Source organism: Tenrec ecaudatus, chromosome 1 (assembly GCF_050624435.1).
Source record: "Tenrec ecaudatus isolate mTenEca1 chromosome 1, mTenEca1.hap1, whole genome shotgun sequence".
NCBI classification, from domain to species: domain Eukaryota; kingdom Metazoa; phylum Chordata; class Mammalia; order Afrosoricida; family Tenrecidae; genus Tenrec; species Tenrec ecaudatus.
Window position 1 is genome coordinate 107553829 of NC_134530.1, and position 15837 is coordinate 107569665.

Below are 15837 nucleotides of genomic sequence, written 5' to 3' on the forward strand. Positions count from 1 at the left end.
ACAAATAAAATTTTGCTGAAGATCCTCCAACAGTGGTTACCGTAGTACATTGACAGGGAGCTGCCAGGCATTCAGGCCTGATTCAGAAGAGGACAGGGAACAAAGTCTATCATTGCTGATGTCAGATAGATCTTGGCTGAAAGCAGGTGTTTACTTGAGTTTTATTAACTATGACAAGGCATTCAACTGTGTGGGTCATAACAAACTGTGGATAGCATTGAGAAGAACGGGAATTCAAGAATACTCCGTTGTCCTCATGCAGAACTTTTATATGGATCAAGAAGCAGTTGTGGGAACAAGCCAAAGGAATACTGCTGGTGGAAAATCAGGAAAGACGTGTGTCAGCACTGTATCCTCTCAACATACTTCTCATTAGAGACGCTGGAGTATATGAAGGACTTGCCATCAACATTGGAGGAAGCTTATTAACAACCTGTGATATGTAGATGGCACAGCCTTGCCTGCTGAAAGTGAGGAGAAGTACTGCAGCCTTCAGTATGGAGTAGCAATATCATGATGGTGGGAGGAAAGGGAGGAAATGGGGAGCCCATCCTAAGGCTGGATATATATAGCCCTCTCCCAGGGGGATCAATAACAGAAAGGTGGGTGAAAGGAGACAACGGACAGTGTAAGATATGAAATTACAATAATAATATTTAATTGATCAAGGTTTCCTGAGGGTGGGACAGGAAGGGAAAAAAGAGCTGATACTAAGAGCTTAAGTATATAGAAATTGTTTTGGAAATGTTCATGGCAACATAGGTGCAAGTGTGCTTAATATTATTGATTTTTATAAGATTTGTAAGAGCCCCCCGATGAAATGATTAATTTTAAAAAAGGAAAAACATCAAATTCGCACCATTTACTGTCACAGCCCACACCTTAGGACGAATACTTGCCTTTCCACCACCTGGCTTCTCCCACTGCTGCCTTCCTCAGGCCATGAAGCAAAGGAATTGAAGAATTGAATCGTATGCCCGCTGTCCAGAACCTCCAGTCTTTCAACCCCTTTGTTGATGCCATTAAGGTCCAAGGATTATATCCATATAAAAATTCTACAGTGAAATGGCAAGCTGACCCTGCTACTACTGTCCAGAGATAGCTGGTGACTGAGACAAAAAGAACCCATCGGAGGTCTTTATAAAGAAAGTTCACTGCCACAGTACTGTGATTGAGCTTTCAGCTACACGGCGACCAGCATGAGCACGTGTGCCAGGTCCTTGTAGAGACTGGACTGGCTAAGGACGACCAGTTAAGGGTTCATGAGTTCTAAGTGCTTGTGGCTCACTGAAACTTAAGTAAGAATTACCTTGCAAAGAGTAGACAATTTCCCTTTGTCCTTGTCACAAGTTTGAAACCTCATAGCTTGGACCAGGGTAAGTCAAAAGGTATTGCTGCAGCCCAGGACTGATGAACGTCTAGACACAAGTAGAATAAGGGTTGGTGGGGTACAGTGGAGGAGGCTGCAGGGCAAAGGGGAGTTGACATCAAGGAGTTCAAGAAGGAAGAAAATGTTTAGATAGTGATTGTGGTAGCAATTGTGCAGTACTGTTTGTTATGTTTGAATTCTTACTGTATTAGCTCCCAATAAAATGGGTCTTTAACAAAAAAGGGTGTTTCTGCAAAGGTCCCGGTCCTTGCACGGACATTAACACATGTGGTCAGTGAGTACACATACAATAGATAGGCCCTGCAGTGATGCACTTACCTTAGTCTGGTGATGCCTTCAAAACAGGGATATGTTTTGTGCCATAGGAAAAAACAACTTTGAGCTCAGGGTTGATATCAAATTTTTAACAAAACTCAAGGGGACGTCTCCTCAAATCACCAAAGCCTTGCAACAGAGTGACGGGATTGCTGTAACACCTAGAACAACAGTTTCTAAGTGGATCGAGCATTGTCAGGACAGCCAGGAAGCCCTCAAAGAAGCGCCCCAAAAGGCGAGACTGTCAATATCGACGAAGGAAGAATGGGCTGGCCTTTGGACAGTGGTGGAAGAACATGATACATTTACCATTGACAGCTTCTGGAGTTTCGAACCTCACATAATTCTGGAGTTTTAATATTAAGACAAACGCCTTGGTCTCAACAGTCTTTTGGCAAGATGGATGTCAAAGCATTGTGGGAAGATCAGCCAGCTGAAAGGCTTGATCTATCAAGTCTTAAGCAAAACCAAAGCTAATGAAGATGATTTAATGGAATGAATGAGAACATTTAAAAGGAACATTATTTGAGTCCTTTAAGGATGCAAAACTTGCCATTTTTGACATGGTGTAAATCAAAGAAAGAGTTATATGGGGAAGGATTAGAGGTAGAAGCACCATCCTCAGAAGTGTATAGACAAATAAGTATAGCCTTAAATGCAGAATACATCCAGATAGCATCTTTTGATATTTTGTTTCATAAAAGTTCCTGTAATTGTAAAGCAATACTTTTTGTATTACTCTTGTATAATGTAACCTTTGGGGTCCACTTTTAACTTGGCTAGTGTAATCCTTCCTTTATGATATAAACTGAAAAGACCCCCCCAACCACCTCCAATTAAAAAATAGGAAAAGGAAACCAAAATCCTCCCAAATAGACCAATAGTTATTATCATGATAGACGGAGAAAAGATTGAAGTTGTCAAGGATTTTATCTCGCTTTAATCCACAATCAATGCTCATGGAAGTAGCAGTCAAGAAATCAAAAGGCATGTTGCATTGGGTAAATCTGTGACAAGCAAGGATGTCACTTTGAGGACTCATATGCATGTGAAGGGTGGACACTGAATAAGGAAGACTGACGAAGAAAACTCAAGTTCACTGCCATGAAGTCAATGCTGATTCCTAGTGACTGGCTGTGGCTTTCTGAGACTGTAACTGTTTACGGGAGTAGAAAGCAGTCTTTCTCAATTGGAGCTGATGGTGGATTCTAACTTCCATCCATGCCGTTCTCAGGCCAAAGCGTAACCACTACAGCACCAGGGCTCTGCAGAAGAATAGATGGATTTGAGTTGTGGCACAGGCAAAGAATACTGACGGTGCCGTGGACTGCCAAACAAACCTGGCTTGGAGGAAGTACAGCCAGAATGCTTCTTAGAAATAAGGACAGCCTCCCATGCAGTACTCCCTGTGTCTCACATACTTAGGACATGTATCAAGAGAGATCAGTTCTTGGGAAAAGGGCATCTTGCTTGGTAAAGGAGAGGGGCAGCAAAAAGAGTAAGACCCTTGACAAGATGGAGTGACACAGTGGCTGCAAGAATGGGCTCAGACATAAAAGCCAGTGTGAGGCTGGTGCAGGGCTGGGCAGTGCTTCCTGCTGTTGTGCACAGGGTCCCTGTGAGTCAGAACCAAGTAGACAGCACCAAACACAATAAACTACAAAGGACCTCGGGTGGGTCAGTAGGTTTAGCCTTGGACTGCAAGGTCTGCGGTTGAGATCCACCAGCTACTCTACAGGGGAATGATACGGCTGTCTGATGCTACAAAGATTTACCCCCTTGGAAACGCTAATGACAAGTTCTACTCTTTCTGACAGAGTTGCCATGACTCAGAAGAAACTCAATGACTGAAGCACAAGAAACCTGTCCAAATGAGACTAGGGGATACTTCACGATTTGAAACTAGGAATGATGTATGTCAGGTTTGCACCCTTTCACCATACTTGGTCTGCCTGTGTGCTGAGCAGTTCATTTGAGAAGCTGGACTACAGGAAGAAGAAGACTTGTTCACAGTCTGTACTATACAAGTGACACAACCTTACTTGCTGAAAGCAAAGAGCATCTGAAGCATTTATGCTGAAGATAAAAGATACACCTTTCCATATGGATCACATCTCAATAGAAAACAAAAATCCTCACAACTGGACCAATATGCAACATTTCAATAAAAAAAAGAAAAGAGAAACTATCAAGGATTTCATTTACATGGATCTACAACCCAAACCCATGAAAGAGCAATCTGAAATCAAACAATGTCTGAGGCAAATCCACTGTACAAGATCTCTTCAGTGTTAAAGAACAAGTATGTCACCTTGAGGACTTAAGGTGTGCCTGACCAAAGCCAGGGGATTTTCTTTTCTTTCTTTTTCTTTTTGAAGTTCCAGTGGGCTTTTATTGATATAAATGAGCACAAATCAACATTTCACCACTTTTCTCTGAACCATATAAATGCAGTGAAGCCTGGTCCATACACGTGTACATACTACACATCCCAACAAAAACAAAACCCCACTGGAACATAAGCCAATTAACATAAAGCCGATTTTCCCCTTCCCCAAATGTTTTCAGATTTTTAAGTTCGTACTGCTCACTTCAGTGGAACTGATCCCTTTTGCTCAGGAACACTGGAATTCTCTCCTATTTTCATTGAACAAAAAAAAAAAAAATAAGACGTTTCAAGTTTGTTTTAATAAAGGGAATAGGGACTGTTTTATCCAGGACCCCTTCCCAATAATCAATGGTTAGGATACAGTAGCCTGTATCTTAATTACCCACCCATCCTTCCACCCTTGCCCTGCCCAGCATTGTCTCCCAGAGAATTTAAATACACTTCTGGTGGAGTCTTTGAGCTGTGGAGGGGCAGAGTCCAGGTATTTTCAATTGGTTAATATGCTTGTAAACACTGAACAATGTTCTATAGGGTTTCTATGAGTTGGATCAATTTGATAAAAATGAATTTTGGTTGGACCCTGTATCTGACTCATGGACCTTCTGTTCGTGAGTCAAAAGCCTGCCATAATGCCTGACAATTCTGGAAGTCACCAACAGTCCGCCATCTAACCTGCTGACCTTGGATTCATTCCCTTGTACAGTCACCAGCCTCTGTTTTTCCTTTCCATCTTAGGTTCATCACCCCACCACTGTGCAAGCCAGGAGACTTTACAGTCTAGCATCTGACCTATGGACTTGGGACATACTTGGACTTGTCCATTTCTACAGTTGTGTGAGGCATTTTATTTATGTTGTTGTTGTTAGGTGCCATTGAGTAGGTTCTGACTCGGTGACTCTGTAGAACAGAAAGTAACACTTCTGAGTCCTGTGCCATTCTTACAATTGTTACAGTTGATCCCCTTGTTGCAGCTACTGTGTCAATCCATCTCATCACATAAGGTTTTCCTCTTTTGGTTGCGCTTCTACTTTACCAAGGATGATGTCTTTTTCCAGGAACTGTTTTCTCTGGATACCATGTCCAAAGTACATGAGACAAAGTCTTGCCATCCTTGCTTCTAAGGAGCACTCTGGTTGTACTCCTGAGACAGATCTGTGTGTTCTTTTGCCAGTCCCTGGTACTTTTAATATTTTTCCCCAGCACAGTAGTTCAACTGTGTTTTCTTTGCTCTTCCTTATTCAATGTTCGACTTTCTTATTCATATGAGACAAAAGAAAATACCAAGGTTTGGGTCATGCACACCTAGTCTTTGAGTGACATTCTTGCTTTTCAAAACTTTATAAAGAGATTTTGTGCTGCAGATTTACCCACTGTAAAGTGTCCTTTGATATCTTGAGTGCTGCTTCCATGAGCATTGACTGTGGACCCAAGCAAGATGACGTCCTTCACAGCTTCCATCTATTTCCCTTTATGATGAGATCTGTTGTGCATTTGCGAGGACATGGCTTTTCTTTGTACTGAGTCGCAGTCCGTACTGAAAGCTGCAATCTTCGGTTTCCACGAGTAAGTACATCAAGTCCGCCTCACTTTCAGCAAACAAGGTTGTATCTTCCGCATACAGAAGGTTAAGCCTGCATCCGATCTTGGTGCTGTGTTCTTCATGTAGCTTCTTTGCTCACCATTCAGATTGAATGTATGATGAAAAGATACAACTCTGACACACACCTTCCTGAAGTTAAACACTCAGCATCCCCTTGCTCTATTGTCTCTTGATCCATGCACAGGTACCACATGTCTACAATGAAGTGTTCTGGAATTTTCATTCTTCTCAATGCTAGCCATGGTTTGTTCTGTTCTGCATCATTGAATATCATTGCATAATTGATAAAGCACAAGTAATCCACATGGAAAAGATACACCAGCCTCTGTGATCCAAGGATTGTAAAAAATAAAATCCAACTCCAAATGAGAGAATAGTATCAGAGCTTAAATTGCAAACACCTGGTTTTCAGAAGTCTGTGGATGACACTGGAAACCCAAAATCCATTTGCAGGATCCACACATAGATTAATCCTCTGGCGGTGAATTCTTTCTGATCATAGTGGAAGAATGTGAATAGTCTTGTTATTACTGATTGCTATAGTTTATTGTGCCAGCCTGGCCAATAAACACAAGTAGGATTAACTGAAGGGCAGAGGGATAAATGGCTTGCTTGTTCTGTGCCTCAGTTTAAAGGGGTACACTACCTGTGGGATGCCTAGCCTGTGGACTGTGTCGCTGTAAGTTGAGGTCCCTTTAAGCCCACACGATTGGAATGTTCATCTCTGGAGCTGGGGACTGACAGCTGATGACAGTTGGGGACCTGCCTTGCTGTTTGCTGCCTGGGGATATGTAGCCCAGCTCTCTCTACGGAGGGGGACTGGCAACTGGCGACTCTCAAAACTTGAAGGACTGCTAGTGTCTCACTGCTTTATAATTTAACTGTTAATTTCTTGTATTATCTATCTTTATATTATTTAATGGTTTATTTCTTGAATTATATATCTATCTTTATAAATATATTTTTATATAATTACTAGCAATCTGGTTTGTCTCTCTAGAGAACCCTGTCCAATACATTTTGGTACCAGGAGTACTTCTAGAGAAATAAACTATAAATATGGATTTCTTAAATTGGTTTTCCAACCTATTTAGTCTTGACGGGGATACGTCTACTACCCGTACTAATCCATGGTGTGAAATAGCAAAGATAATACCTGAAGTAGATGACGTGCTGGATAAAGGAGATGCTCTAGGCATCGCATATTTTATATTTTCCAGGAGTTTTGTGATAATGACAAGTATAGGGAAGCTGATTGGCTGGTCCTTCGTACAATGGAAAGTGTTTTTAAGGAGAGGGATGATCTCAGAGCCTCAAAAGCACGCCTCAGGTGCAGACTAACAGATTTGAAAACTTCCATCTGTGCTACAAAGGAGAGCCATCTTTCGTCTAGTAAAAGAGCTGACATTGCTGAGAACCAGGTCCAGAGTCTCATTATATGAGTGGCTGAATTACAACGGCAGCTGAATTGCAGATCTAGAGTAGTGTCTGAAACCAAAGGGCATTAATTGGGAAAAGTTGGGACCCTGAAACATGGAATGGGAGCATATGGGCTGATGATCCAGAAGAAGAGGATACTGAGCCCTTAGAAACACCTGAGCAGATTAGCCAAACTATTCGAGTTGATATGCCAGGTGGGGCTACATCAGTAGCATTACTTGAGGAAGATGCCTCACAAGATATTGCTGAGAGCACCCAGGAAACACCCTCACCACCCATTATTTCCGCTAGACCTGTCACTAAAATTAAGTCTCAGAAACCTCCTAAAGGTGAGGTTGAGAGGATTATCCAAGAAGAAGTGCACTACACACATAAAGAACTGCTCGAGTTCTCAAATACGTACACGCAAAAGCCTGGAGAATACCCCTGGGAATGGTTACTAAGGGTGTGGGATACTGGTGCACGAAGTGTAATATTAGACCAGTCTGAGTTTCTGGATATGGGACCCCTAAGCACAGACTCTTCTTTCAATGTCTCTGTGAGACAGGCTAAAAAAGGATCTAAGTCTTTATTTGGTTGGTTCAATGAAGCATGGACTGCCAGATGGCCTAGATTAGACCAACTTGAAGCACCTGACGTACCTTGGTACACTGTAGAGGAAGGCATCCAAAAGCTTAGAGAAATTGGTATGTTAGAATGGATCTATCAAGATATTCCCATAGATCCAAAAAGGGGGTGTCCTGAAGACATACCCTTTACCACAACCATAAGGAACAAGTTGGTGAAGTGGGCCCCAGCATCTCTTAAGACTCCTGTAATTGCTGTTTTATGTGCACCAGGATTAACAGTGGGCACTGCCCTAAGCGAACTCCAACATTTGCCCACAATGGGGCTGATTGGTCCCCGTGATGGTAGAGGGCAGGTGTCAGCACTGAATCAACAGAGACAGGGTGGGCGTGGTTATAATAGACAACAAGTTTTCAATAATAATCAAAGCAACCTGTCTCGTGTGGAATTATGGCATTGGCTACTTAGCCATGGTGTCCCTAAGAATGAAATAGACGGAAAGCCTACTAAATATTTACGTGATCTGTATAGGCAAAAGAATGGTAGATCAGGTGAACAGCAGAATAGACAGTCACGATTGCTCAATCAATTCCCAGACCTGAGCCAGTTTACAGACCCCTATTGGTGAATCACAGCGTAGACCATTGGGATTTTGGAGTAAAGTCTTGCCATCCTCTGCAAACAACTACTCCCCCTTTGAAAAACAGCTGTTGGCCTGTTACTGGGCCTTGGTGGAGACTGAATGCCTCACCATGGGCCACCAAGTCACCATGAGGCCTGAATTACCTATCATGAACTGGGTATTGTCTGACCCACGTAATCATAAAGTTGGACGTGCGCAGCAACACTCCATTGTTAAACAGAAGTGGTATATACGAGATCGGGCCAAAGCAGGACCTGAAGGAACAAGTAAGCTGCATGAAGAAGTGGCCCAAGTGCCAACAGTCTCCACTCCTGTCACATTGCCTCCTTTCTCCCAGTCTGCACCTATGGCCTCCTGGGGAGTTCCTTGCCATACTTTAAGTGAAGACCAAAAAAGTCATGCTTGGTTTACGGATGGCTCTGCACGATATGCAGGTGCCACTCGTAAGTGGACAGCAGCAGCACTACAGTCCCTTTCTGGGATCTCCCTAAAGAACAGTGGTGAAGGGAAATCTTCCCAATGGGCAGAACTTAGAGCAGTGCATTGGCTGTTCAATTAGCATATAAGGAAAAATGGCCAGGTGTGAGATTATATACTGATTCATGGGCTGTGGCTAATGGCTTGGCTGGATGGTCAGGGAACTGGAAGGACCATGATTGGAAAATTGGTGACAAGGAGGTGTGGGGAAGAGGTATGTGGATAGACCTCTCTGAATGGGCCAAGAAAGTAAAGTTAATTGTATCTCACGTGAACGCTCACCAAAGGATTACCTCTGAAGAGGAGGACTTTAATAATCAAGTGGATAAGATGACATGCGCTGTGGAGAATGGTCCTCCTCTTTCCTCTGCCACCCCTGTTATCGCCCAATGGGCACATGAACAAAGTGGACATGGCAGCAGGGATGGAGGTTATGCATGGGCACAGCAACATGGACTTCCACTCACCAAGGCTGACTTGGCCACTGCCACTGCTGAGTGCCCCATTTGCCAGCAACAGAAACCAACATTAAGTCCAAGATATGGGACAATTGCTTGGGGAGATCAACCAGCAACTTGGTGGCAGGTTGATTACATAGGACCACTTCCATCATGAAGGGGACAGCGTTTTGTTCTTACTGGAATAGATACCTACTCTGGATATGGATTTGCCTTCCCTGCATGTGATGCTTCTGCCAAAACTACTATTCGTGGACTTACAGAATGCCTCATCCAATACACTGATGTAGTTAGGTTAAAATGTGATATCTTTTCATTTGATTTTCCTTTGACCCATTTTATAATTATTTCAGTATAAAATAATAAAGTGAAGGAAATGCACATGGATTAAACTTCTGATGAATCACTTCTGACCATAGATCAGGGATGTGAGTAGTTTTGTTATCATGCAGAGTGCATCAGAAAGTGGTTTATTGCAGATGCATTTAGGTTAAAATTTAACATCTTATTATTTGACTTCCCTCTGACTCATTTAAAATTTGTTCTAGTTTTTAATATTTTCTTTCTTTTCTATTGAGGTTTTTGTTTATTTTGTCATCTTTTTCCCATATATTTTTCCTGTATATGAAATCCGAGATAGGTAAATCTATAGGGACAGTTACTGGATTAATGGTTTCTTGGGAGTGTGGCAGGGAAGGTTGGGGTAAATGGGAGCTAATAGCAATGAACACAAGAAAGAAGAATATGTTTTACAATTGATTGTGGTGATGCTTATACAACACTTAGTAATACGATTGAACTATTGAATGGTATGGGCTGTGAATTATATGCCAATCAACTGTTGAACATAAAACACAAGTAAGCATCTTCCTAGGGAGCCCTGGCCCGCATCGGACACCAGCTGCAAGGGCAGCCCTATGAGGCACCAGCCACTCGGGGAGAAAGACAAGGCGCGCGCCCATCACGAGTGCCAGGCTCTGAAAGCCACAAGGACAGTTCTACCCTGTGCTACAGGGTTGCTATGAGTCAGAGTAGACTCGGTGGCAGTGAGAAACATCTTTCTGGTGCTCTCTGCTTTCATCCAAGAGCGATCTCGGGTCAGCAATGATATGCTGTTTCACATCCTCTTCTGATTCCAGTTTTAATTTCTTGAAGCCCCCTGTTGATGTACTGTTGCAACCAATTTGCAAAATTTCACTTGCATATGCATTATGTTGGTTCATCTTTCTTTGGAATCGTATGAACATCTCTTCCAGTCATTTGGCCAGCTCGCTGTCTTTTAAATTTCCTCATATAGATGAGTGAGTGCTTCCAGTACTTTATCAGCTTGTTGATGCATAGCAATTTGGCACAGTGGATTAGGTATTGGGCTTCTAACCACAAGGTCAGCAGTTCAAAACCAGTAGCCCTTGCTTGGGAGACATACAAACCATTCCACTGATGTAAAGATGTACAGTCTTCAACGTCCCCGGGGGAAGCCCTACTCTGTCCTGGAGGGTTGTTATGAGTGGTAATGGGCTCAGCAACAGTGAGTGTGGGGTTTGAACTTTTACTTGCAATAGCCATCAGCTAGGAAATAGAGACCAACAGGTCAATACTTTCTCGAAAGCAACAGAAGTTAAATGCCTTCTAATAAATGGTTAATAAATTTTAACATGTTCTACAATGGAATACGATTAAGGATTAAAAATGAATGAACTATTGATATATGCAACACTGTGGTTAAATCTATTTTGAGAAGCCAGAGAATAGTGAACATGCTGTAATTTATTTAGTTTTATACTGTGATTTATATCAAACTAAAAAACTCAATACTTAAACTCACTGCCAAGTTGATGCCAACTTATAGCACCCATGCAGAACATGGTAGAACTGCCCCTAGGGGTTTCTGAGATTGTAACTGTGGGGAGTAGAAAGCCTCATCATTATCCCTCAGAGTGGCTGGTAGTTTTGAACCACTGACCTTCAGGTTAGCAGCCTAATGCATAACGGCTACAGTGATAAAAAGTTTAGCTGCTTAGGATTTGTGGGGAGAAAATGAGACAGGATGAAGTTATATATACCAGAAGATTTATATATATGTATATATAGTATAAAGTGCATATATATTTTAAATAAATAAGATTAGATATATAATACCTACATAAACTACATATAAAGAAACTTTTGTGATGATATATGTATTTATTTTATAGATTGTGGTGAAGATGTCATGGATCCAAACTTATAGGTCAGGACTTATCAAATAAAACACTTTAAATAAGTATAGTTTATTATATACCAATTATAACTCAACAAAGCTATTTTTAAAGTTTTTTTCTTAAATAGCCAACAGATAACATAAAATTTCGCAAATTACTCAATTAATCTAAAACTTAGCAGGAAAGTGTAACAAGAAGGTGCTTCACACCAGCCTGTGTGATCACAAGATGTTGATAGGATCAGATATCAGGCATCAAAGAACAAAAATCATATCATTGTGAATGAGGGGGAGTGTAGAGTGGAGACCCAAAGCCCTTCTGTAGGCAACTGGACATCCCTTACAGCAGGGTCATGGAGAGGAGAAGAGCCAGTCAGGATATAGTATAACACCGATGAAACTTACAACTTTCCTCTCGTTCTTTAATGCTCCCCTCCCTCATCATGATCCCAATTCTACCTTACAAATCTGGCTAGATCAGAGGATGTACACTAGAACAGATAAGAGCTGGAAATACAGGGAATTCAGAACAGATAAACCCCTTAGGGCTAATAATGAGAGCAGCGATACCAGGAGGGTAAGGGGAAGGTGGGGGAGAAAGGGGAAAACGATCCCAATGATTTACCTATACCCCCACCTCCCTGGGGTAAGGACAACAGAAAAGTGGGTGAAGGGAGACATTGGACAGTGTAAGACATGACAAAATAATAATAAATTATCTAGGGCTCATGAGGTAGGGAGGATGAAGGAGGGAGTGGTAAAAAAATGAGGAGCTGATGCCAAGGGCTCAAGTAGGAAGAAATGTTTTGAAAATGATGATGGCAACAAATATACAAATGTGCTTGACGCACAGATGTATATATGGATTGTGATGAGTTGTACGAGCCCCCAATAAGATTTTTTTTACAAAAAAGGTGCTTCTAAAGCTCATAGAAGACAATCTCATTGTCTTTTAAGAATTATGTTTTTCTTTGGATTTTTTGAAGTCCTTCTTAGAGGAACCAAAAAGTGAAGGTAAACAACAACAAAAAAGAATAAAAGCGTATACCTAAATCCAATTATACCAGTAATTAAATATTCATGGACTAAACACTGTATCTACATTTTAATATCTAAAGATAACTATTATCAGAATTTATTTTTTAAAGATTAAAGTCCAATTATGCTGTATCTAAAAGATATACTCTCCATATAGAGACATAGATCATTTGAAAGTAAATGGATAGGAAATGATACCGTGCAAAGTGTTAACATAGGGAAGCTAGTGTGGCTATATTAATATCAGATAAAGTAGACTTCAAAACAATGAATTAATAAGAAAAATTCATACAGATAAAAGGTTCAATTTATCAGGAAGCCATTGTTAATGTGTAATGAGTTTGAAATCACATGATAGAATTACAGGTATAATTCTCAACTATAGTGGCAGAATGATAGAAGGATTAACAAAAAGAAAGAAAGAAACAAATAGGAAATTCAAATTAGTCAAGAAGCAGAATTGAATAATACTGTCAACTGCTTTGATCAAGTTGCTATTGCTAAGTGCCTGCGAGTCTGTTCTAAACCACAGTCACCTTGTACCCAACAGAACTCTTCTTGAGCTCATTGTCCCGAACATCAACCCATCTCCTTGAGGAACTTCCCCTCTACTTTACCAAACACAACGTCCCTCTCCAGGGACTGGCCTCTTCAGACATTATGCCTAAGGTACGGGAGACAGTCTCACCATCCTTGCCTCTACGGAGCACTCTGGTGGTACTTCTCAGACAGATCAGTTTGTCCCCTGAGCTGTCCACGATGCTTTCAATAGCTTTCTTCAGCACCACAGCCCAAGTGCATAGCTTCTCCTTAGGTCTTTATTCAATGTCCAACTTTCACATGCATATGAGACCATGGAAAACACTGTGTCTTGGGTCACGTGCACCTTAGTCCTTCTTCATAGTAATATCCTTGTTTTTCAATACTCTAGAGAGGTCTTGTGCAGATTTACATAATAGAACTTGTCTTTTGATCTTTGGACAGCTGGATCCATGAGCATTGATATGGGTCAAGTAGCTTGATCTAGTTAGTATTTATAAAAAAATACATCCAATAGTCACCGAATACACAATCTTTTTAAGTGCAAGCAATTATCTTACCAAGTTATTCTGTGCCATAAGCCTAAAGAGAACCTTACCATCACCTTGTATTATCTACACCTGACCCCTGGGACACAAACAAGCCAGCTACCAAACTCACCTGACCCACTAGTCACTAGGGTTCTTCTTTGCTTGGCCTAAGTCAGTATTTCAGGATCCACTAACATGCTATTTCTATTTACAAAAAAATACATAGCATATTGTGATATCTACCAAAACAATAAAGAACATAAGTAATCAGAAATACTTATAAAGGAAAGTCTCAGAGAAGTAGTTTCAGGACTGAAAGCTTACATGAGTCATGGCTTCATCTACCCTGAGACCAGAAGAATTAAATGGTGCCTGGCTACTACTACTACTGACCGTTCTGATGAACACAAGAAGAACCAAGAGAAAAACACAGAGCTCAAACTTTTTTTTAAAAGCCCAGGCTTTCTTTAGTTGGGCAGCCCTGGTGGTGTAGTGGCTACAGATTGGGCTGCAATCCACATGGCTGGAGCTCCACGGATGAAAGACTGGGCTTTCTACTCCTGTGAACAGTCACAGTCTCAGAAACCCACAGGGGGTGCGATGAGTCAGCATTGACTCCATGGCAGCTAGTTTGATTTTTGGTTTTTCTTTAAATTTAGACTAGAAGACTCCCAAAGATTATCAGATCTTGAACTGAAACTATCCTTTGAGGTCACCTAACAGTGAAATAACAAATTGATACACAATAATAAATATTACCCATGAATATGGTGCTCTATAAAAAAACCATCTACACAAGAACAAATGGTCATCAAGTAAGGGGTTAGGAATCTAGAGCACTGGAATAGGAACAACCAGAATGCAAAGAGAATATTAACACATTGTGAAATATTGAATTACTGTCATTTAACAATTTGTATAGAAATTGCCAAGTGGGAACCTAATTTGCTGTGTAATCATTCATGGAAAACAAATATTTAAAAAAATTCTTATGAAATACTAAAATATATTTTCAGGTGCAAATAATACAGTACTCCATAAATTGTCTGAAGACCACATAGAGCAAAAATGAATGATATTGCCCAAAAGGCTGAGGTAAGTCTCAAAAAAATTTTTTTAAAGGAGAGTTGGGGAGGTAGGTGGATTGTAGAATTGGCAGTAGAATTATTTAAAGAATATCATTTATTGGAACAGTCATATTTAGAAGTTCATAATTAATAGGAACAAAAGAGAAAATGTAAGAAGAAAAATTCATCTGATCCTGGGCCCTGTACTTTCATTTGAACTCTAGAAAATATGATTTCTAAATTTGTGAATACCTTAAGGTGGATCTGATCATTAGTGGCTTGTGCATAAATATAAGTGATCTTGATAAGTCATAGAAATTACTTATATCCATAAGCTCCAGCTAGATATTCATCAAAGATTGTATATTTTAGATGGAAGCAATCTTATTTACTTTCTGCAACTCATGAATTATAAATCAGTCTGGAAAATGTATAGACTTGTTCAGTATCAAAAACAGGTTTGGCCTATATTTACAGGAAAAACTGATAAGAAAACAATGAAGTTTTTCTTTTTACTTCGTCCAGCAGCTGCGATAAAGCAGCCTTTTTCTGGTTCCTGGTTGTTGTTACTAAGTGTTTCATCTGAGGTTCAGTTGCTGAGGTTCCAAAGTTATATTTAAAAACAAACAAACAACCTTTAAGTGGTCAATATAAATAGTGCATAAAATACAGAGTATCAAATGGGGAAATAACCTAAATGTCTGTCAATAGGTAAACAGATAAAATGTGCCACACACATACTGATTTGACTGATTTGGTACTCAGTCACAGAGGAAAATGGTGTTTGGAAGTAACATGCTGAAACATGCTGAGTGGAAAAAGTCAGTGACAAAAGGACAAATGTATGACACCATTTATAAGGATAAATAGAATAAACAAATTCATTGAGACCAAAGTTTATTAATGATTACCAGGAATAGAAAGGCAGAGAAAGAGGGAGTCATTCTATAACGGGCATGAGTTTCTGCTCAAGATAGTAATTTGGAAATTGTTAATGACAAGGACTGTACCACATGGTGAATGAATCCACATCACTGAGTGTACTTGTAAAAAATGTTGATTTGGTAAATGTTATATTTTACCAGAATAAAGCAACAATAAAAAATTACAGGTTGGATTAATTGTGTATCACAGGTTTATTTGTCATTATCACTAGGAGAAAGGGCTTGGGGCTCTGAAGTAC

At 40.5% G+C, this 15837-nt stretch overlaps 1 protein-coding gene across 5 annotated transcripts in view; it reads left to right on the forward strand.

Moving 5' to 3' along the window:
• NEXN (nexilin F-actin binding protein) overlaps positions 1 to 15837 on the forward strand; it is a 72463-nt gene that overhangs the window by 22718 nt on the left and 33908 nt on the right. For 4 of the 5 annotated variants that reach the window (XM_075557530.1, XM_075557497.1, XM_075557510.1 and 1 more), the window contains one exon: positions 14604 to 14682. In XM_075557530.1, the coding sequence (XP_075413645.1) occupies positions 14656 to 14682 (27 nt within the window). In that variant the 5' untranslated portion in view covers positions 14604 to 14655. Of the gene's footprint in view, positions 1 to 13067; positions 13187 to 14603; positions 14683 to 15837 lie in introns of those variants that run through there. The other variant, XM_075557502.1, reaches the window with a different exon arrangement.